This window comes from Ctenopharyngodon idella, chromosome 10, assembly GCF_019924925.1.
Source record: "Ctenopharyngodon idella isolate HZGC_01 chromosome 10, HZGC01, whole genome shotgun sequence".
NCBI lineage: Eukaryota > Metazoa > Chordata > Actinopteri > Cypriniformes > Xenocyprididae > Ctenopharyngodon > Ctenopharyngodon idella.
The window spans coordinates 19520779-19543581 of record NC_067229.1 but is presented as its reverse complement, the minus strand read 5'-3'; the positions used below and the strand labels follow the sequence as shown (position 1 = coordinate 19543581).

Sequence of the window (22803 nt, the reverse complement as noted above, 5' to 3'; positions counted from 1 at the left end):
TAATTTTGAAAGCATGTTTATGCTGTTACTGAGAACTTTTCAGTAGTCAAGCAATAAGAATCAATTTGGAATCAGATTGTGATTCTCTGAATCCAGTGAATCGTAAGTTGTCTTGGGGTTTTTATTTCATTTAGAGATTATAAGCAAGTAAAAATCATTCATCATTTTATGATGCATTGAATTGGCAGGTATTTTGAGAATGCATCGTTTACACCCCTACTTACACTGATATTTGTGCTGTTGTTTTACCAGCAAAAATGAGGTCATATTTTTCATAATAGTATTTTATTAAATATATTAACACAAATATAATGGGGATTTGTATATACTTGTAATATGTAATATTGTAAAATGACTTGTAATATATAATGAGAGCTTATAATATGACAATATTAGTATTTTATTCAATATATAAACATAAATATAATGGGGACATACTGTATAATATATGATCTAATAATGCCACACTACTCTTCCACTGAATTACACATAAAACTCTGTATATACTGCAAACTTGAAGTATGCAATAAGCAATGCCCTAGTATTTCTGTAGTCCATGCAAGAAAAAGTGTTACTTTCTCATGCAGTTTCACTTTTTTCATGTCTTCTCTTCTCAAATCTTCTCTTATTTTATGAATTTCTTCATTTTTATGCCTACTCTTTTCCCCTCAGCTCATTACGAAACCGCAAACGAAGGGCAGGTTCTGCCTGAACAAAATTAATTAGTATGTGGAAATATGTCCACCGCTTCATTATTTCTTGTTTCTGCCAATATCAGATGTTGTGTTATTAAATCAAAACTGCTATGCTCCCTCATACTAGCAATGTCATATCTAAGAAGTGCTACTGACTTTATTTTATAGCTCATTATTAATGCACTTGGCCAAACTTTCCCTCGGTAGCAAGTCCAAGTCTGCAGGGTGTTCCAAATGTGAAAAACACTGATCTGTGCTCATAATAATATTACATTGTAACATATTGTGTGTGAAGTTTAATGTAAGAATTAGCGAAGTAAAAGTTGGCATGACTGATACTGGCATCATTCCCTCAGTCTGCTGCTGATATTCTTATTCTGTTGTTTTTCCTGGTCTTGGAAAGAGATGGGTTATAGAAAATATGTAATGTTTTTTTCTTTATGCACAGAAATTTATTATACATACATGTGTGTGTGTGTGTGTGTGCACGCAGTAAAATTAACAATTAATATGTTTTATTTGGTAAAAATGCAATGAAATTATATTTAGTTAAAATAAAATATATATAGTAATGTATTTAATTAAAAATAAATAGTTTAACACATTATTTAACGCAGCATCTGTTTTTTCCATCATAAATTTGTCTAGCGTTACATTATATGATCACGCTCTTATTCACGCAAATGCTTTTAAACCATTCAAACGGCACAAGACAAACGAGACAGCACTGTCTGTGAATGTCGTGTCTGTTTGAAAGTTTTTTTTTCGTGCTTGAACAAACAATAACACAGAGAATTATGCCAAAATGCCCATTTTGTCCAGTATCATCATAATAAGTCTTAAATGAGTTAAATAATGTCTTAAAGGTGCAATAGGTAATTCTCTACAGAAGCATTTTTTGTTATACTGGTTGAAAGTCTCCTCATATCCTGATAGCAATCACTATGTTAAATGGTCATAATTTTTAACCATAAAATGTTCATCCAATTATTATATTTGGTCCGAATGAAATAATATGATGTCCTACCCGAGCTTATGCTGTGTTCACGCCATAACTACCGTAATTAAGAGATGGCAACCTGTGACGTTCTAACTGGAGCTGTTCACGTCCTCAGACTCTGAATAATGCGCATGTCTACAGTATCAACACTGAAATTAATCTGCAGCAGTCAGGTACAAGCTCTTTAATTTGTTTACGTTCATTATTATTGTAATGTTATGTACTTTGAGACATGAGGTAGTTTAACTCAGTTTCTTGTGACGCTTTGCGAGAGCAGCTTTGTATGTGTGTGTGTGTTTAGTGTTTTGGAGGAAGTGTGGCTTTGGATGGCAATTTGATCAGTTTTTATTTGTATTTTATAAATATGTATTATCATTTGTATTATATAAATATAAAAACATTACATTTTTTATATATATATATTAAATTGAATAATATATATTAATATATTAAAAAAAAATTATAAAAAAAATTAATATTTTATAAAAGGTATTATATAAATTTTTCAGTAGCAGAATTCAGAATCTACTCTCAAAGTAATAATGGAAAGGAACCGTTGTCATGCACAGATTGCCTGGATGGCCGTAAGGGCTTCGATGTTCACACAGCCACACTATATATATAATGAATGACTCCTGGAGGCAGTGAGATTCATTGTGCTGGGTTAGAAAAGGTATTTATACCAAAGAAATCTGACGAACAGAGAGATTAATGAGGAAAGACGGACCGTAGGTGTTCCACATTAGCACTTCAAAGGGTATAGTCCATCCTGAGACGCTCAAGCCGACCTCTGCACCTTTTACTGCACGGGATCTAATGACAGGTCAAAATACCACAGCTCCTCTGCGCTTCCTCAACCCAGCATAGTAAGACTATCCCATCTCATTATCCTGGTAGCTCTGAAGAAAGTTTCACAGAGATGCTAATGGACATAATGACATTAAGCCATGTTCCTAACAAGAAGCCACCAATTTAGATGGGATGCAGCATTGATCTGGCTGCACGGGTTTGACATGGATCCTCCAGGGTGAGTGGAAGGACTAATTAATGTCTAGACGGTGTGGGAAAGATTCCCGGCTCTCCTCGCAAGGGCTACAGTGCGTAGGAGGCTTTCAGAGAGTTGCTTACTATATGTGGTTCTTAAAACCTTAAAGAGGCCCTTTTATGCCTTAAGTCTTGATTTTATTTTTGGGCTCTACTACTAGTATAGGTTTTCATGCTTGAATGTTCAAAAAACACATTGTTTTTTCACATATTTTAAAAATGTTGCAGCTCCTCTCTTCCCATTCTGTCATTAACACTTGGTTGGTCAGCTGCTTTGAGCATGTTTGCCATATAGTACACGGTATCATCTCACTTCTGTCGACCAACATGTGCAGGCCTGCCCCATTATTTTGCGTATGCTTTGGGCAGAAAGTATTTAAATGAGGAATATTGTGATGTGTTTGTTCCCAGTAGAAAACTCAAGACTGCTTATCAATCAAATTGTAGATTGTTGTCTTGGGTTTCAATCAAACTCAAGACTACAATCAAGGCTAACTTTGCAGACCTTTTTCATGCTCAAACAGCAACATTACAAACTAAAGAAATCTGAAAATGTAAAAAAAAGGCCCGTTCACACCAAGAACACCAAGAACTTTAATAATAACTGTATTAGCGCCCACACCAATGTACAATATTGTTCTGTTTGTTTATAAATACCTTAATATTTATGCACTTATGTCTTCTGCTGCTTTAAATGCTCAAGCTCTTTAAAGCAGGATGGATTCTGATTGGCTGTCAATGTTCTAAATGTGATTCCAGCTGTCGTTGTAGTTGTCGTTGTCATTGTAGTTGTAGTTGTGGTGTGGACTCTGCTATTCTTTTACAGTTAGAATGTTTTTTACAACTTAATCTTTATCGTTATAGTTATCATCCATGGTGTGAACGGGCCTTTAGTTTAGCCAAAAATGTAAATTCGTCATCATTTACTCACCCTTCTAGCATTCCTAACCCATATAATTATGTTTCTTTGAAAAAAGATCAATTGTAGAATGTTCAGAGTGCTCATGTTTTATTTTGGGAACTGGGGCAGTTTAGCTCCAAAAATGCCACGGTGCACCACTAAAGTAATCAATAACACTTGCGCTATATTCCAAGTCTTCTGAAGCCATGCAATAGTGTAGTGTGAGAAAAACTATATTTTTACTTTATTCACTGTTAAAATATGGCATGTCAGTCAATTAAAATAAAGCATGACCAATTTAATGTCAATGACATGATATATTTGAAAATTTAAACATTTATATTTTGCAATGTACCAAGTTAGAATGGTCTGTTTATTTTTATTTTTATTTTTGTATTTAAAAATATTAAACTATATTAAAATATAATAAAATATGTTAATTATAAAGAAAAATATTATGTAATATATTTTATATAATATATATATATATATATATATATATATATATATATATATATATATAATATATATAATTACATTTTCTTTTATATGTAAGCAAAATAGAGGATATATATATATATATATATATATATATATATATATATATATATATATATATATAACATTGTATTGGAATTTCTTTTATATATTTTCTTGTTTTTATTTTATTATAAGCAAATATTCATTGTGAAAATGAATCAAATTGAATCAAATCACAGCAGTAGAGCACTGTTTTTCTTTCTTTCTTTTTTTGTAAGTTGATGGCCTCATTTCTCTTTTATTTTTGTTCATGATGTTCCCTTTATCTATTTTTATATATTTAATTAAAAGATTATTGTAAATGTTAGAAAATAAAAGATATTAACATATTAAAAATTATAACATATTATAACAAAAAAAAAAACAATATTAACATATTTAAAAATATATATTTTTAATTATAAATATATATAAAATAAGATTTCATTAATTATGTATAATTATTCCATTCTGAGTTGAATGGAATTTAATTGAAATCTTGTGAATATGATTTAAATCTAATCAATACCAGCCCTAATTTTCTTAATTTTTTGAAGTTGATGGCCTTAGTCTTCTTTTATTTTATTCTATATTTTTGTATCCACTTATAAAGAGCAGGTTTGGGGCATCGTGAGGGTGAATAAATGAAGGCAGAATGTTCATATTTGGATGAACTATTAATATAAGCTATGCAAGCTGAGTTTGTGTGAGGTTTGCCAGTTAAATGATGCGTTTTGATCTGTGCTAATGATGAAAACCTGGAAGGGTTTCATAGTGATGGGCCAAAAGTTTCATTAGCACAGCTTTCTTTTGAATGCCCCTCATAAATATTCCAGGTAAATATCACTGCGGTCTTTATAATTTGCAGGTGTAATGCACGGCTCATCTGGCTGTGCTTCTGCAGCAGATGTGGCTCATGTTCTGATTGGTGACATTCAGTCATAAGGGTCTCCAGGCTCTCTGCACCCAAAGGAACATGCTAACCACCCGTTACGTGTTAGACATGATGGCCTTCATCAGAACAATCTGCACGTGTTTCTGAATGCTTGTCATGGATTATTGACAAAGCACAAATTATAGACATTATCAAGCATGGAGGACCTGCTTACCAGTTAAGAAAAATAAGACTATTTGAGCTGAAGCTGAGCAATGAATGAAAACTATATATGTATAAAAATATAATATATTGAAATATTTAGAATACATGTTTACTTTTGGATGGTTGTCAGTAGATAAAGCTTTTTTTTTTTTTTTTTTACAGAGGATGTAGTTGTACCTGCAGGGGCTAAAAAGACCATGCTATGCAGCCAAACGTTGACACCTTGTTTTCAACTGCTGTGTGATTGTAGCAACAGATGGTTTAACTTAAGAACTGTTAACTTAGTCGGAACTCATAATATTGTCATTTTCCACTTCATCTTCCACTCACAATCAAGACGCCGACTGCCATTGCTGTTCATCAGTCCAAAACATTGGACGGAGCAGTGATGATTGGCAATGTCAGGGCCAATTTTGGCACTCGCAGACTAGACAAGCATGAAATTGCTGTGGGGAAAGTAAAAGCTGAAGGAAAAACAAGCCTCCCAGACCTTTGGCGTGCAACGAGAGTCTAAAATTATCAAGCTGATCCCGGAGTCCCAATGATAAGCCTGGGTGGAGGGGCACGGGAAGGGTCTTTCACTCCGTCCCCCTGTAGCAGTTAAAGCCAACGAGTGACGGATGGAAAAATGACGTGAATGCAATTACGAAAGTCTTTTCTTTGGCATTGATCTTTTTTTGTTTGTGCCAGTCAAGGCTGTTGAACGGAATTTTGAGTGGCAGTCATAACTGCGGTCTCTCCTTGGCATTTGCATACGTGCATATGTGAAGTGCGTATTTGGATCTTTTTAATATTATTCATTCCGTTTGTATGAAGCGCTGTTGAGTTCTTCAAGACCATAAATTCAAAAGCATAGTTTAGCACACTTGGCAAACATTTTAGCATTCATACACAATTGGAGAGAGATTGGTATTATATCCATTATTAGTGTAAGCGAGGAACTAAACTAAACTAAGCTAAACTAAATTAAAAGAAGTGAAGCTACGAGCTTAACTTGCAGTATTGTGACGTTAATTAATGGTTTTTATTGTATTTTCTAAGCAAATATTTTTGTTTCGCAAATAAAATGTTGTATATAAAAAATGAAAGCATTTAATATATTACATTGTATTGTAATAGTGGTCTAATTATAATGTTATTTCAGGAGTTCTGGTTTTCACAAGGACAGTTTTGGCATTATTTTTGTTAAAAGTTGTTATAACATGTTTACATTTATATAAAATTATAATAATATTAATAAATCAAATAATATAATCAAATAATGAAATATATAATTTTTAATTATATATAATACATTTTGACAAAATAAAATTAATAAACAAATTTAGTTTAATGGTCGCAAATCTTTGCATATAAAATGCTGAATGGAAAGACCACAATGCAAATTAAATTGTGCATAAAAGGCTCAAATTGAGGCTCAAAAACTACAATGAAAAAATATTTATGGAATAAATTCCTAGATGCACATAAAAAAAGTCACTTCGCCTTATAATTCTGATTTATATGTTCCTTACAGTTCTAGTATATTAGAGCTGCTCAATTTTGGATAAATTGAGAATCACAAATTTTTTTTGTTCAAAATAGAGATCACGATTCTCCCACAATTCTGAATAGACAACTAAACAAAATAACATGTAATTTACTAGAGGTTCTGACAAATTATTAATTGCCGCAGTCTGTTTAAAAATATTTAATAAATTTAAATGAATAAATTTTTTGTAAAGAGTCGGGTTGAATGCATAATTCAACGACTCACTCATAAAGACTTCACTTGTTTCATTACTAACAAATAAATTTTTTAACAGTCACTTGTCGCCATCTACTAGTGTAATGATGTAATTGATACGTGGGTGGTAGCCAATTGCTGTGAGGTTCAGGTAGTGACGTCTGTCTTGAGTATTTAAAATATGGAGATTTTGCCAGAGTTTATGCTTGATTTAGAGTGTAAATCATATTGTTTACACAATGGATGCTTTGTAGTTGTTGATATAGGCCTATTTATCAGGGGAGTTTTCTGGAGGCAGTGCCTCCTCAAAAAAAAATAGGATGAGAAAATAATCATTAAAAAGTGTATAAGTCACTTGTTCTTCTAAAGAAACACTGTCCAACAGTGACACTCACAGGTGAAGTTACAGCGGGTGTCCGCGTCTCTCGTGCCTCCTCTCAGCTCATAGAGCATCAACAGAGCCCCTAAAGCGTGCGGTGGGTTTAGTGGGGGGTAACTGATAATGAATGGGGGAAAGTCACGTGAGAGGAGGCAATGCCTCCATCGCGCTATGATTGGATGTGATTGGTTATGATTGGTTTGTGCAATAAATCCCACCTCTTGTTTATGTGTCAAAATGATAGCGTCAATGAGAGGACTAATTAAAATGTAAGTAAACAGCTCACCCACTTAGATATGACCGCTTTGTGTCTCGTCAAAATCAAACTTGAAAAGACCTGAAAACATGATGACTGCGGGGGGTTTTAGTGAGCAATCAGTTAAGTGAAATTAAAGATACATCTTCGTGTCTGTGACAGACAGTGTTTACCTAGCATGACTGATGATCCGGAATAAGCTGACTATTAAAAGGACAGATTGTTTAGGTTGAATGGGTTAGAGAATAGGTTGTAGAATAGGTTGTTTGCACATGACGTCATTGCTGTGCCGCGAAATGCGGCTGGAAGGCAGGAAGTGATTTTTCTATATTGGAATCGCTATCACAAACTCAAAATTCCTATGTTTTGCGTTGTTTATGGTTGCTCAAATCTATCAAACCGAGAAACCACAAGGAGCTTTTATCATTTACGTAACTTGTATAGTGTTTTAACTTTAAAAGTTGTCGCCTTTAATAGCGCTTTGCTTCTGCTGATATTGAAATTAATATTCTCATATTTTCTATATCTACCGCCTTGATGGCAGGCAAGTCTGTCAATTCAGTAGAAAAATTGCTCCTCTTCATAACGTAAGGATCACGTCCAACATAAGTAGTGATTTTTTTTTGTTTATTTTGAAATAAAGCACTACAATACAGACTTTCCTCTATGTCTTCCATTTTGTTTCTTTACTTTTCTGCACTTCAGCTGAATTTCACACGTCATCAGTACCATGTGATTGCAAACAAGCTATACACAAATAAAATATATTGTTTAAATTGTTACTGCCTTTAGTTATTATTTTGGAATAAATGTACAAATGCTCAGAACTCTAACTTGATGCGATTGACTTGGTTTTAATAAATAGTACATTAGTTACATTGTTCATGTAAAAATGCAAAATAGAATTGTATTTGGTTTGAATTTACATTTGATTGATAAATAAATAAATAAATAAATAAATAAATAAATAACTGTGAGGTCTATTGCACTTCGTCAATGCCAGCTAACTAAACTGAGGTTGAAAATCCGGTCCATGTTTAGTCATGGCGTAAATTGGTGAAGAGCGCACCAAAGAGCAATTCTTCAAATGTACGATCTGTCAGTACTGTGTGCAAAGTCTGACATTTGTTGTGCTTGTTTGTTTTGCATAGATACGGACTACATCAGCACAGAGGAAGAGCAGAAGGTAGAACAGATGCTAACTTTGCTGACAGAGGAGTCCAAGCAGGCAGCTGCCAGCACAGCGGTGAGTACACATACACAGAAAGGTTCATCAATCCATAACCAGCCTTTTCTCACACCAGTTTACCAAGTTAAAGAATTGGTCAAATTGAGAAATCCTGCCAAAAGTATCATTTCATATTTTAAAATGTAAATATTCCAGAATAATGTAAGCTCAAACAAACAAACAAACAAACAAAATGCTTTTACAGACCTTAGTGAGTGTAGCAGTCCAGATTTTCACAGGACTTTTTTTCTGATTATTTCCACCCAAAACGACAGAATTGTCAGAAACTGTTTATAAAAAAATCCTAAGCTAATTGTGGTATTTTTTGGTTGTTTTGCCATTAAGATCAACTAATAATCATTATGTAATTATATAATTAGTGTACGTGATTCCTATTGTTAATAGGAAATGCAGTAATCATTCTAATATTTAGACAATGACTCAGAAACAATTCAGAAATGTATTTATTTATTCATGCATTTATTTATTTATTTAGTTTGTTTGATTAAAAAAGAACAAGTATGAAGTACAAGTTGAAGTATAGAATGTATTTATATACTTTTGGATGTAAAAAAAAGCTTGAATAAGGTAAAATAATGGCAAAATATTGCCAATAATGCAGGGACTGGTTAAATTTGTAGTAAAATTGTTGGTAATACAAAATATTTAGTAAATAATAAAAATATGTAAGAATTATTTTAAGAACAATTATTTTTTTCTCTTTTTGTACCTGGATATCATTCACAAAATGCATGGTACTTACACAACATAATGAAAATATGATTTCCAAAAATTTTCAGGGAAAGAAAAAAAACCGAGTTGTGGAAAGTAGACGTGATCTTTTATAACTGTTTCTTTTGTGTCAAATAAATGATGGATACTTCTTTGCTTTTGCTTTTTGCTTTTTCAATGCTTTTGCAGGTTTCTTGCAAAATTTTGCAAGTGGTTCCATTTTTTGGATCCCCAAAGAACCTTTCGATGAAAAGTTCTTAAAAGACCCTTTTTTTTTTTCTTAGTGTGAAAAATATATTAGCAATCTAAAGAATCTTTTCCACTATAAAGAACTTTTTGTTTAATGGCTAGATTCCATAGATCTTAAAAGTTCTCATCAACGCCATTAAAGAGCCTTTATTTTTAAAAGTCAACCAACATGAGCCAACATGTCAACTTCTGGCTCAGACTATTGCATGAATTTGCGGTGAACCTACCTGTTCAGCCAAACCAATGGAATACAAGGACAATGTAATGATTTTACTTCATACGAGGCACCTTGGTAGGAGAATCGCAGGTGGCACCAAATTAATATTGTGAGTTTTGGTCACATCACTTAAGGTAAGTGTAAGAGTGTTAGATGACCTCTTTTTCTTCTGTATTATCAACACAAGGAAGACACATCATGAAGGATAAAGGAATAAAGTGCATAAGATGGATAAAATACAAGTTATTAAGTTGGGTGTGGCTATGGCAGATTTACTCCAAGGTAATGCCAAGGTCTCTGGCTAGAGGTATGGTTAAGTGATTTTTATGCTTCACCTGGTTGAGTGAGCTGTCCAATTGCATGATGTCTGTGCTGGGCCGTAATCAAGAGGGGGAAGTAGCTGAAATCGATTTCAGTAGCCTTGAACACAAAGCTCTGTGGGATGCTGATCTCCTGGAGGACCAAAAGGGGTACTAAAATCTGGAACACACAGATGAGGCCCTGATGTTGGTGCAGAAGGTCCTTAACAATCTGGAACACGCAGATGAAGGAACCTTGAAGTGAAGGTTTGCTCTCCTGAGCTTAACCTTGTTGCAAATGTGTCTGTATGTCTTCTGCTTCCCTAGGCCAGACACTCAGAACTTGGTCAATCCACTTTTGACTCTCTGGCATGGAAACTCAGGACATGCCGCATCTGTAATTGTCTTGCTGGACAAAGACTTTGAACATAGTATCGGTTAATGTCTCTTTCCTCACAGACTGGAAACTCAGAACATGTTGTATCTGTTGCTGCCTCACATGCTGTAGACTCAGATCATGGAATCTGGTGATGTCTCTTCCTTCGCAGGCTGGAGACTCAGAACTTTGTTGATCTGTTTCTGTTTCTCCCCTTAGAGGACTGAGACTCTGAGAATAAGGAGTGTCGATGAAAGGGTACTTTGATCTCTGTCCGATAAGGAGGCGATTGCAATTTGGCGCTTCTCCATTTCCAATTTGTGTAAGATGTTGTATTACAAATAGCTGTCTGTGAGTGCTTATTTCTTTGAATAAGTATGAAATGGATGTGTTGTACTTTCATCAGTTTTAAGGTTTCCAAGCAGAGTTATGACCTTGGATAAATTCTTGTGGCCTCTCATTTCAGCCACCACTGCGCATCCAACAGGTCCTAAAGATTTTTTTTCACTAGAACAACTTTAGTGTCACCATGGCATCTCATAGTAAAACTACTACTTTATGGTCCTTCAAGCACCTTAAGCAATAAATCCTGCTGTAGCTTTTAACAGCATGACGGTGGGTGGCAATAAAAGCCTGTTAGTGATTTTCTGAAGTGGAATCACAATGTTCCCAGAGGTTTCTGTGGTGTAACATTAATGTAATACACACTCCATTCAGTCTTTCCACAGCCAGTACTCTGAGCTAGACCAGCCCGGTCCACCGCAGCATTAGACAGCAGAAAGTGAATCTCTTCCCCCAAGAGCTTCCCCCTCTGCAGAGAAATATGATCGCCCATTCCCATCTTCCTACGATGCAGCAGCACCAGCCATTAGCACAGAGCAGGCAATTCAATTTCAAACAGATAATTCTGCTCTGTTTTAAATTGAGTTTCTGCTGCACCAGAAATAAACATCTTTATTTTCTATAATAACCATATAACCTTTTGATAATCATATTAAAATAGAATATATATTAGAGAATATGGGCAGCTGGCAAGATGTATAATTCTACATCCTTAAAGAAAGGACATACTTTTATGAAACTCTTATAGTTTCATTTGGCTGGACAGAAAATTCATTCATTCATGTTTTTTGTTTTGTTTTGTTAGGCTTTGCATTTTGTTTTGTTTAGTTTTGGTTTATTTTGTTTTGTTTAATTTTGTTTAGTTTCCTTCTGCTTGCTTGCTTGCTTGCTTATTTATTTATTTATTTAATTTATTTGTTTGTTTGTAATGTGATTTGACTGTGGTTTGACACAGAAACCACAAAATGAACATAGCGAATATTTTTGCAATTTTATAACAATTTTTATAACAATTTTAACAGGGAACTACTTCCATCTTCATTTATTCACTCTTGCAATATGATTCCTTCAGATTTACATTAGAAAGATTTTCTGCATTAATAATCATAAAAAAGTGAAATCTTATTGGAAGGAAGCATATTATTGGAGTCTAAAGGCCCTTTCACACAGCACGCGGTATGGGTTCAGCACAGCCCTTCAGATACAAAGCGATTTATGCTACGCTGGCCAGAGCAAAGTAGCCAGAGTTTTCCAAACTTGTAGCGGGAGTTCTATACGTCTAGTCATTTGATTGTTGTTCCACCTTTCAGTCAGCAGCAAGGTATGGGCCTGTTTACACCTGGTCACTTCATGCGTTTTCTCTGATCGGATAGCTATCCGATCCTGAAAAGACCAGGTCTAAATGCCCTCCGAAACGCATTCAAGATGGATATAAATCTGATCGCTCAAACCACTTCAGGAGGTGGTCTGGGATGTATTCTAGTCAAATCTGAACAGGTCTAAATGCATCTGGTTGTTGAAACCACATATGTAAATTTAACTCCTCCCAAAAATACTAAAAAATAAACAGTGAGAGCGTGTTATAGGCTAAATAACATGTTATAGTCCGATATGACAGCGCTACTGCATCACGCATCGCCACAGATGAGCAGCTGAGTATCTCTTCAGCAAGACAACGCGCAAACTGCCGCAAATCAAAGTGAAAGTCGCAGGCGCTCAAAACACAATCATCTTCATTAAAAGTAATGAGACTAAATGATCTTAGCAGTGCTGCTGCCGCACTCTCTCCTATTGCGGTCTTTGATTTTGAAATTAGCTGATGATCAATAAAATGCAGCTCATATTTGTTGCTTTCGGTGACGTGAACTCCATGAAATCTGCATATAGCGCGGGAATTGAAGATCGGATTTATATCCATTTTGCGGAGACACATTTATGTGGCCAAGTGTAAATGCAATCGTTTTTATAAATCAGATAGCTATCCAATCAGAGAAAATGCACAAAATGACCAGTTGTAAACAGACCCTATATGTCCCGTGCTAAGAAGCGAGCTATAGCACTAGCCCTGCTTGTAAGAAGAAGAAAGAGAGTGACTAATGATTTGTAATTTATTACAAATTGGATTGCAATTATTGTTCATGTTGAGAGAATACATGGAATATTTGTACTTGTGAAAAATCACAGAAATCAACCAATCAACCAGTCAAAATTAAAAACATGAGTTAAAAATATTAAAAAAACATACTTTGAAACATATATTTTCACTTTGAAATGGACAGAAATGGGGGAGAACTTGTCCATTTGTCAACTGTTCCCCAACAATGACAAAATGATGAGAAGATTGGGAAATAAGCCTTCAATATTGAAGCAGTCACATTTAATTTTCACCACAAGGTGTAAATTTTCACATTTTTTCCACAGAGATTTGTGTGTTGATTTCTCTGTTTACTTCTGTATCCGTCTCTTGTTATTTATTTTCTTGGAGCAGATTGCAGTGTGTCTGACACTATATTTTCGGTCAGAGCTGCATCATTTTAATGATATCCCAAAACATACTTACACTTTAGATAACTGCTGGCATAATGCCAATTTTTTTGTCATTACACTACTGATGGAAAATTGTGGCAAAGTACAGATGCAGTCATGACAATTTTTTTGTACAGAACATCAATCCATGCACAAAATCAACCACATTTGCTTTAAAAAATATTCTGAATTTAGTAAGTTATTAAAACCAAAATATGGCATCAACCCTTTACATATCTTGAGAATTAAACTGTAACTGACAACATACGGTTTTATTCAATACGTTCAGTCATCTGGTGGCAGATGTACAGTACATGCAAACCTGTTTATGAATACAAATCACATTGCTGTGTCTGAGAGAACAGAACAGGGTGGTTTTGCATATTTGTCATCTGGCCTCAATTTAAACAAAAATAAGGACATTTTCTTGTCACATTATGGCATGCCTATTGGCAGCATGATTTGTTTTCATGTCACAATGCAGAACTTTAATAAACAGAAATTTTATTGCCATTATTCCTCTTGAGGTTTTGAGTGATGTACTGTAGCTAATACAATATTGTTATTGTGTTTTGGTGGCATCTTTTATGAGTCATACTGTTTATTGCTACAATAATCCTACTTACTCATATAAATTCAGCCCTTGATTAAAAGTTAATACGTTGTGTTTATAGATCAGCCCTTGCTAACTGAGACAATGGTTTCTGTATAGATGTTCAGCTGTTGTGACCTTTAGTTATTTCCATGTGTGATGAGAATTGTTGTGTGGGTGAGGAAACAAAGACTGAGCTCTTGAACTCACTTAATGCGTTTATTATAATGGCAGAGATTAAACAATAATTTAATGTTGTTTCTTATTTATTTACAGTACCATTCAAAAGTTTGGGTTCAGTAAGATTTTTCACTTTCTCTAATGCTCACCAAGGCTGCATTCATTTGATCAAAAATACAGCAAAATCAGTAATATTGTGAAATATTATTACAATTTAAAATAACTGTTTTCTCTTGTAATATATGTTAAAATGTAATTTATTCCTGTGATCAAAACTGAATTTCAGCATCATTACTCCAGTCTTCAGTTTCACGTGATCTTTCAGAAATCATTCTAATACACTGATTTGCTGCTCAAAAAATATTTCTGATTATTATGTTGAAAAAAGTTGTGATGCTTAATATTTTTGCGGGAATCCGTGATACTTTTTTGATGAATAGAAAGTTCAAAAGACCAGCATTTATTTGAAATAGAAAACTAAAAAAAAGACATTATTAATGTCTTTACTGTCTTTTTTTTAATAATTTATTTTATGCATCCTTGCTGAATAAAAGAAAAAATCCCATTGACCCCAAACTTTTTAAGGGTAGTGTATATAGTTTTTATTAAAGTCAGACACACTTTATTTGGTGAATATTTTTGTGTTGTGCTATCGTTTTCTACAATAATTGCTAATTTACACTTTTTGTTATATATTTAATATAATAACATTTTCTTAATTAATACAATGGCATACTTACCTTTCCATATATATGGACACTTAAGCCATATATTTGGGCCACTTTATCTGTATTACAAAACTCTTTTACACACAGTGCGTAACACTTTACAATAAGGTTTGTTAAGGTTGGTTAACATTTGTATTCGAATTTATATTCGGTATCGTTAACCAGCAATGAACAATTCTTATATGGTATTTGTGTATAAAGTGTAAACTATAAAGTGTAATATTTATCTTTTAAATTGTGTTATGTAGCTCGATGCTGCACCTGTTAGGCCAGGAGCTATATTCAATTTCACAATCTATTTTGTTAAAAGAATTCACATAAGGTCCCAAGAATACTTTTTTGTGGATTAATGTAAAATTGGATCAAAGTGGTATTGATTTAATTCCAGAATAAAGGCTATAATGGCTAAATACAAACAAAAGAATAATGTTAAAAGAATAATAAAAATTACAGTAGGTCATACGTGTGAAAGGTTCGTCGATTGAGAACAATAGAGCATGAATTGAGCCGTTTTCCTCGCCAGACATTAGACAATAGACTGCAAATGAATGTTTAAAAGGTCAATAAAATATTTTATTAGCATCTTATCAGCCTTCTCTAAAAACTCACCTGACATGATCTTATGAAATTATTCACAGAATGCATAGTTTTAGAGATAAACTCAGATTTGAAATGAAGCATGATCACACTTGTGGCTTGAGCTTCATTGTGTTTCTAAGTTTCTATAACACAGACACATCATATTTTTATACATTTAAAAATTATAAGTTAACATTAACCTACATTAATAAATGTTGTACAAAAGTTTGGTTCATTAATACTTTATAATGCATAATGCATTAACCTCATTTTTCAGAATGAAAACTACTATATTCACCAGGAAAAATATGTAGTGCAGGACTTGATTTCATCTAAAATTGAAAAGTAAAGGAGTTTCATAATAGCAGAAGGTTGTTTAAATCTCTTTGGCCTTTTTCAAGCACCTGACTAATTAATACAAGCACTTTCTTATTCTATTTGTCTTTATCTGATTTAAAAAAAAAAAAAAAAAAAAACCTTTGGTATGTGTACTGTGCTAGTCTAACTGAGATTTGTTACAGCACTTGTATACTGTTGCCCTCTTGTTGGTCTGATTGCTTCTGTTGTTCTTCTCATTTGTAAGTCGCTTTGGATAAAAGCGTCTGCTAAATGATTAAATGTAAATGTATTGCTTGTTTCTTCTTCTTCTTTTTCTTTGCCTGTGTTTTGATCAGGAGATCCTGTACACTTTCAGAACATGCGTAGTAGTGCCCCCCTATCGTATAACATTGAAAACATGGATTGCCTGAAAATTCTGTCAATGGCGGGGAAAGTAGTTTTAGAGGAGCAAGTTGTTTCAGTGATTACTGTGCTTGAAGCGTCGTGTCCTAGAGTATGTTTAGGTCTTAAGATTCGTTGCCAGAACAGGAGCTTAACATGTCATTAGCTCACTGAGCAAGTGTATTTGTGCAGGTGTTTGTTTCCACACATGCTGACATTTGTTTATGCTCCTCTGCCAAGTGCACCTTGCCTCTGACGTTCAGGGTAACAAAGTGTGCGGCCTGTCTTTTGTGCCATAACTGTCTGATCTGCGTGTGTGTGTTTGGGTCTTCCACACATTTCTCTGTAAAGTGGTGTCTGATTACCAGTCATTTTTCTAACCATGAGCAGCTCTTGCCTCCGACCAAGTGAGCAAATCTCTCATCTGTGTTCATCAGCGATGATCATTCACATTCCCTCTGTATTTGTTCCCTGTTTTTCATTGTTAAAAGAGAGGAAAAAAATAGAACGCCTCATCTAGACTTGGTTGTGTGTTTTTCCCTCTGTTTAGGTTGACAGAACTAAATATGACATGGCAACAAGCTGCACTGACCGAGCTGCTCTGGTCCAGTATTATTTTAGTATTATTTATATGCCATTATAGTATTTATTAATACTTTAAATTAGCTTGTTTTTATATTTTCAGTTTTATTTTTTATTTTTTTTTTATTTTTTTATCATTGTCATTATTTTTTTATATACATTTCTATTGAGCTTTATTTATATTTTATTTTTTTATAATTTTTATTTAAGTTTTAATTTAAGTACATAAACTTAATAATTTTCATGAACAACCCTGAGTTCCGTTCGGAAGGGCTCATCTTTATGCCCTAATCCCTTCAAAGGGTTTACCCTCCGGAGTGAGAGCTTCGAAGGGATGAAGGGTGTAGGGGCCAAAGAAATACATTTTGTACGCTGGTTGACCCCCCAAAAAACACGCTCTGAACGATGAGTAGATTGTGCAAGCTGCGCCTTTTGTTTAACGTTAGTTTATTTATTTATTTTTGGTTTATTGCACCAAGGCCAATGAATATTACTTTATAAGCAATTGGTTTTAAATGGATACATTTTGCCTATGAATAATTCATGCAATGTAGTTCTAAATGATTTCTTTGTTCTCATGCACATTTTTTCATGCATATTTAATAAACTTATTTGTTTGTTTTATTGGCCTAATGTATTCATTTTTGCTTGCCAAGAGTCCACCACATTTTTACCTTACTGTATGTTGATTAGTGGTGTTACCATTACCCCTGCTGAACAAGTCAAACAAATTCTAATGGTTTCCATTACAAATACCATTAAAATCATAACAAAATTCCTGTATAGTAGTGTGTTTTGGCTCTCCTGTACTCATTCTGTGATGCCAATCAACTTCCCTATGCAAAGGATCATGGGGGCCCGAAGTGTCCATCAGTTGTACCCTTCAAAATCCTTCATTCCAAAGGACCACACTTCGGTTTGGAACAACCCTTCAATATGGCGACCATGATTGTTTTCACTCCGAAGTGCCCTTCGGAGGGCGATATATCCCGTTTGGAACACACCACAAGTCTCACTTTCCCCGCCATTGATGTAATTTTCCAGCTTTCTGTGTTTTCACTGTCATACGGTAGGGGGTGCTATTGCACATCTTGTGAAAGAGTACTGAATCTCCAGATCAAAACTCAGGGGAAAAAAGAAGCAGAAACAAGTGATAAAAGCATTGCTTATGCACGTTCTGCTGTGGCTTTTAAGGTAATATTTTCATTGGTAAAATTGAGTAAAAACCATAGACTGTAAATAAAGATGGACGACGTACCTTCATCTTCCATTGTAGTAAGTGAAGCCGCCAGTGTGCCAATATGGCATCTTGAGTCTCGTTTGTGCAGTAGTGAATTTGGTGCCTGAGTCTGCGCAGTAGTGAGTGCGAAGTGGAGCCGCAATATCAAGGTCCCCCACACTCCCGCAGAATCAGTTAATATACAGTTTACTGCAGAACAACTCATTATGTCGGTGTGAAATAAACAGTTCTGGAAATGTAGAAATTAAAGTTAAAGCTCCAATCTCCTCCTGAAGATCCAGAAAAAAAATTGTTGGTGCTTCAGTGACTACTTCGCTTAGAGAAGCTGTCAACCTCAGCTGTCAATCATGACGTCAAAACCCACGTTTTTATAGCATCAAATAACTAACTGAAACCAAACTTATTTAAAGAACGAACAAAAACTGCCTAAAATGACAGAAACCTTCTTTGGAAAAAAATATTTGACGTGTAATTTGATTGTTTAGTTTTTCTCACGTCCCATTACATTACATGGAGAGGGCGGGGTTTATGACCTATGCTGCATCCAGCCACCTGGGGGCAATTGAGAAGCTTTGACTTCACTTTTCAGGACTCGTGTGGCACGCTTGGTAAAAATAGACAATATTGTGTCTAAAATATAAAAACACAATAACTTGTTTATTTAACTGTTGTAAATCAATATCACATTTGCACTTGTGCTATTCAGGACAAAAACAGCACTCATGTGATGCTTGTTACTTGTGTAACTTTGTTTAGCTATGTTATATTATACTATAAATATGGGACACAAACTCATACAGGGGCATTTTTGCCCTGGTATCTTGAATTTTAGAGGCGTCTAACTGTATTCTATGGGCTCCATCATGCAGTGAGTTGTTAGTCTGCTTCATGTTCATCACCAATCAACTTTATGAAATGTAAGATGAACTATGTAGGTGTGGGGCGGGGCAGATGTGTTAAATGCGTTAATCATTTTAATGCATTTCCTCCCCCATATCTAACTACTTAAATTAACGTGTTAAATCTGCAGCCTAAAAAAAAAAAAAAAAATCATTCTCCCAGAATGTGTTTCCTGTTTTGAATATCTTTTGAGTTTGATTTGCAAATCAGTAAATTCCTCATACTCACATTTGAGTTCAAATGTGGCCAAATCAATTCAAATTCAGTGAATTTAAAGAGAGAGTTTAAATTCTCAGTTGGTGCAGTGTGAAATATTGACTATCTAGGGTTAATTACTATAACAGAGTAAAGTATGAACAGTGTGAAAACAACTCACATTTCATTTCTTATTTTCTTTTCTTGACTATACTTTTCTGCTGGTAGTGGCAGGCCAACACATTTTATACTATTTCTGTCATACAGCAGAAAGGAGAACATGTCAGTATTCAGCCAAATTGTCATGGAAATACTCTGCACTCGATATTCTCTGAAGTGACTGTGATTGCCTGACCAGAGGTCACTTTTCTAACTTACTTGAAGTGCTTTGAAGTTCCCAGACTTATTTCTTCTCTGAGCCTTGTCCTAGATTTCAGTTTTCATGCAGACATGAGCTTAGAAAATCTGTTTTCTCCCAAAAAAATAAAATAAATAAAAACAAACTAATGATACACTAGAGTGGTGGAGGAATATTAAAATTTTCTGAATCTGTTGCTGCTGGCTTCCAGTTGGGAAATCAACTCCTACACGTATTTGACAAATCTCCATTGGTGCGACTCGCCATCAGTGTAATCCTTTCCTGCACGGACAAGACATTTAGCTAAGTACTGATATTCATAACATAGTTATTTTCACTTCAGGAAACATAAAGTCTGATTTCTCAGGATGGAATTGTGGCATTTTTGACAGCATGTTGAGCTAATTCTCCTCAGCTCGCTGCAATTACCTGACGTTTTTTTCATGGCACTTCAGCTGTGAAGAGAGCTACAATTTTCACTTGCTCATAAAAAGTACAGCCTCCTCTCTCCACAAGTCTCCAGCTGGCTTTAAAGTGAGCAGAGATTGACATTTCTTGGTGACCCAAAAGTTCAGAGAAGAATTACTTATTTACTTTTAAGAAACTGCCAGCGTGGCTGTTACATAAGATGATAAATGAAAATGATGAGGCCAGCAGCAGGGTTTTTATTGTATACTGAAGCTAAAAATAAGATGAAAACTATTGATTAAAAAAAAAAAATGGTAAAGAAAGGAAAAATTGTAAAAACTGTAATATCATGATTAAAAACATTATTATAAGTGATGGTTATAACTAGGGATGCACCGATTTTTTTTGGCCGATGCCGATATTTATCACTTGCATACAATACTATACAGTAGGCCTATTAGCTAGTTTATTTCTGCATCAAATTATTTTCACTGAACATGGATTGGATCCATTTAACATTCAACTGACCAACATAAGATAGGCACAAAGTAAGCTAAAAAAAAAGACAACATGACAACCTTCAGAGGTTATTTTTGGCATTCAATATTTCTTTTATTAACAACATTAACTCAGATTTGACATATAATAGAACATATTTCTTTAATAAACTTCAAACAGTAACGTTAGCTGCACAAAACGTGAAGGTCGCGCGCACAGAGAGGAATGCAGGAACTAGTTGTCAGCGCTGTCCTGTGATTTTATCTGGTAGCATAGAAACTCAGAAGTTATTATAGGATATATGTTTCTACTTTTTAAGTAACTATTTACAACCCACAGCTTCACAATTAATAGAGAGAAGGTATGATTAATTCACACGCGCAATCGCTCTCATTACCACGGAGCCCCGGACATGACAGGATTTACTATTTCGTTCCCTCGATTTATAAATCATGCACATGATTTATAATGAGAATTAGTAAAGAATTAAAGCGCTAATTAGTACAAGAATTAGTAAATCCTGCGCACGAATTAGTAAATCGAGGGAACAAATTAGTAAATCGTGCGCACGATTAAATTTTTTTTCTTGCATGTCATGTGCAGGGCTCCGTACATTACGTACTGGTACTGTGCTAATTTATCTGTATCTAATTTACAACGAGCAGAAATCTGTAAGAAATGTTATGAACCATAGATAAAATAAGCAAATTTACAGTTCAAACCTTATAAGTGAACTATGAGGGCCAAAAAAACAGAAACAAAATAACTGTTCATTAATCGTAATCGAGGTAAAATGTTCAATTAATCAAGGTTTTGATTTTAGGTCATAATCGTCCAGCCCTAGTTTAAAAACCCATTAACAGTTCATTTAGTCCATTTACTGTTATCAAGTATTAAGGTTGCTGCTTTAGAAACAGGGGCAAGTTCTTCTTTATAAAAAGAAGCTTTTCTGCTTTTTCACAGTGCAGTCTGTTTCTTTTATTGTCCAAGACATTGGATGCAGCACTGAGCAATCATTCACTGTCAGTGCTTGTGCACGGTGCACACAAATACTTGCGTGTGGTTTGCGCAAGAGACGGAAAGCGAACTTGATTGACACACCAGTATTGAAGGGGATTCTCATTTCTTTCAGTTGGGATTTCTGCGAGGTATGCATCAGTTTGTGGCATGGTAGGGGTAATCCCAAATTCATGTGATAAATTTTCCTCCAGAACTTCGTCGAACATGTCAAACAGTCTGGGCGCCTGTTAATTTTCCTTGCGTGACCTTTTGGTTATTGAGTTGTCTTCTGGGTGGCACACCACGTCTTTTCCACTACATTCGTCACTCAAATCCATCTGTGCTTGTAGCATCATGCGTACTCCCTGCTTTTTGTCCATATCGATTTTTATATCAAGAGTCTAGCAGCGTTGCGATACAATAAAGAGGTTCAGTTTTAGCAAAACACTTTGTCACCGCGTCTAAAAGTGTTTTTTTTTTTTTTTTTTTTTTGTGGTTTTTACTCCCTGGTCAGTTTCAAGGTCCATGCTCAGTAGCCACTTTAGCGCAACAATTGATGGAATCACATCCGCTGCAGATGCTCCAGAGGCACTGATCTCCCTCGTTATTTGCTCAAATGGATAAAGAATAGACACTATGTTCTCAATTAAGCACCAGTGATAGGCAGTTAATGTCACGGGCAAAACATAATCTGCATTATAAGCCGCAATTGCTTGCTTTTGATCCATGAGGCTTCTCAGCATATAAAAAGTACTGTTCCACCGTGTAGTAACATTTTGCTGAAGAATGTTTGGTTGCGTTCCCAGCTGAATTTGGACACTGTGTAAATGCGAGTACGCAAGAGGGGAATGCTTGAAGTGGCCAACTATTTGTCTGCATAATGCTATCATGTCAGATATGCTCCGTTGACATTGACAGCTAATTGTAAAGTGTGTGCTACGCAGGGTAAACTCGCGATATCGCTGACCACCATTACCTTAGTAATGTTTCTTGCATTGTCTCTGACAACTGCATGTACTTTGAATTTGTCGACGTTTCAAGCATTGTGTTGAATGATGAAGAGATCGCCTCGGTGGTGTGTGAGCTCGTGTATATGCACTGCTACAACGTTGTACATGTCTGGTAGGCACACGTCTGAAAAATATCGACGACCAGGTAGGGAGTAACGTGGCTCAAGGTGTTCAACAAGCCTCTGAAACCTCACGTCTTCCATGACGGAAAACGGCTGATTGTCTA

The 22803-nt window shown here is 34.8% G+C and overlaps 1 protein-coding gene across 2 annotated transcripts in view; it reads left to right on the top strand.

Annotated features, from left to right (window-relative positions):
- Positions 1–22803, top strand: part of LOC127520432 (E3 ubiquitin-protein ligase RNF123) — a 169401-nt gene that overhangs the window by 130227 nt on the left and 16371 nt on the right. For both annotated transcript variants that reach the window (XM_051908496.1, XM_051908495.1), the window contains exon 37: positions 8771–8865. In XM_051908496.1, coding sequence (XP_051764456.1) covers positions 8771–8865 — 95 coding nt within the window. The remainder of the gene's footprint in view (positions 1–8770; positions 8866–22803) is intronic.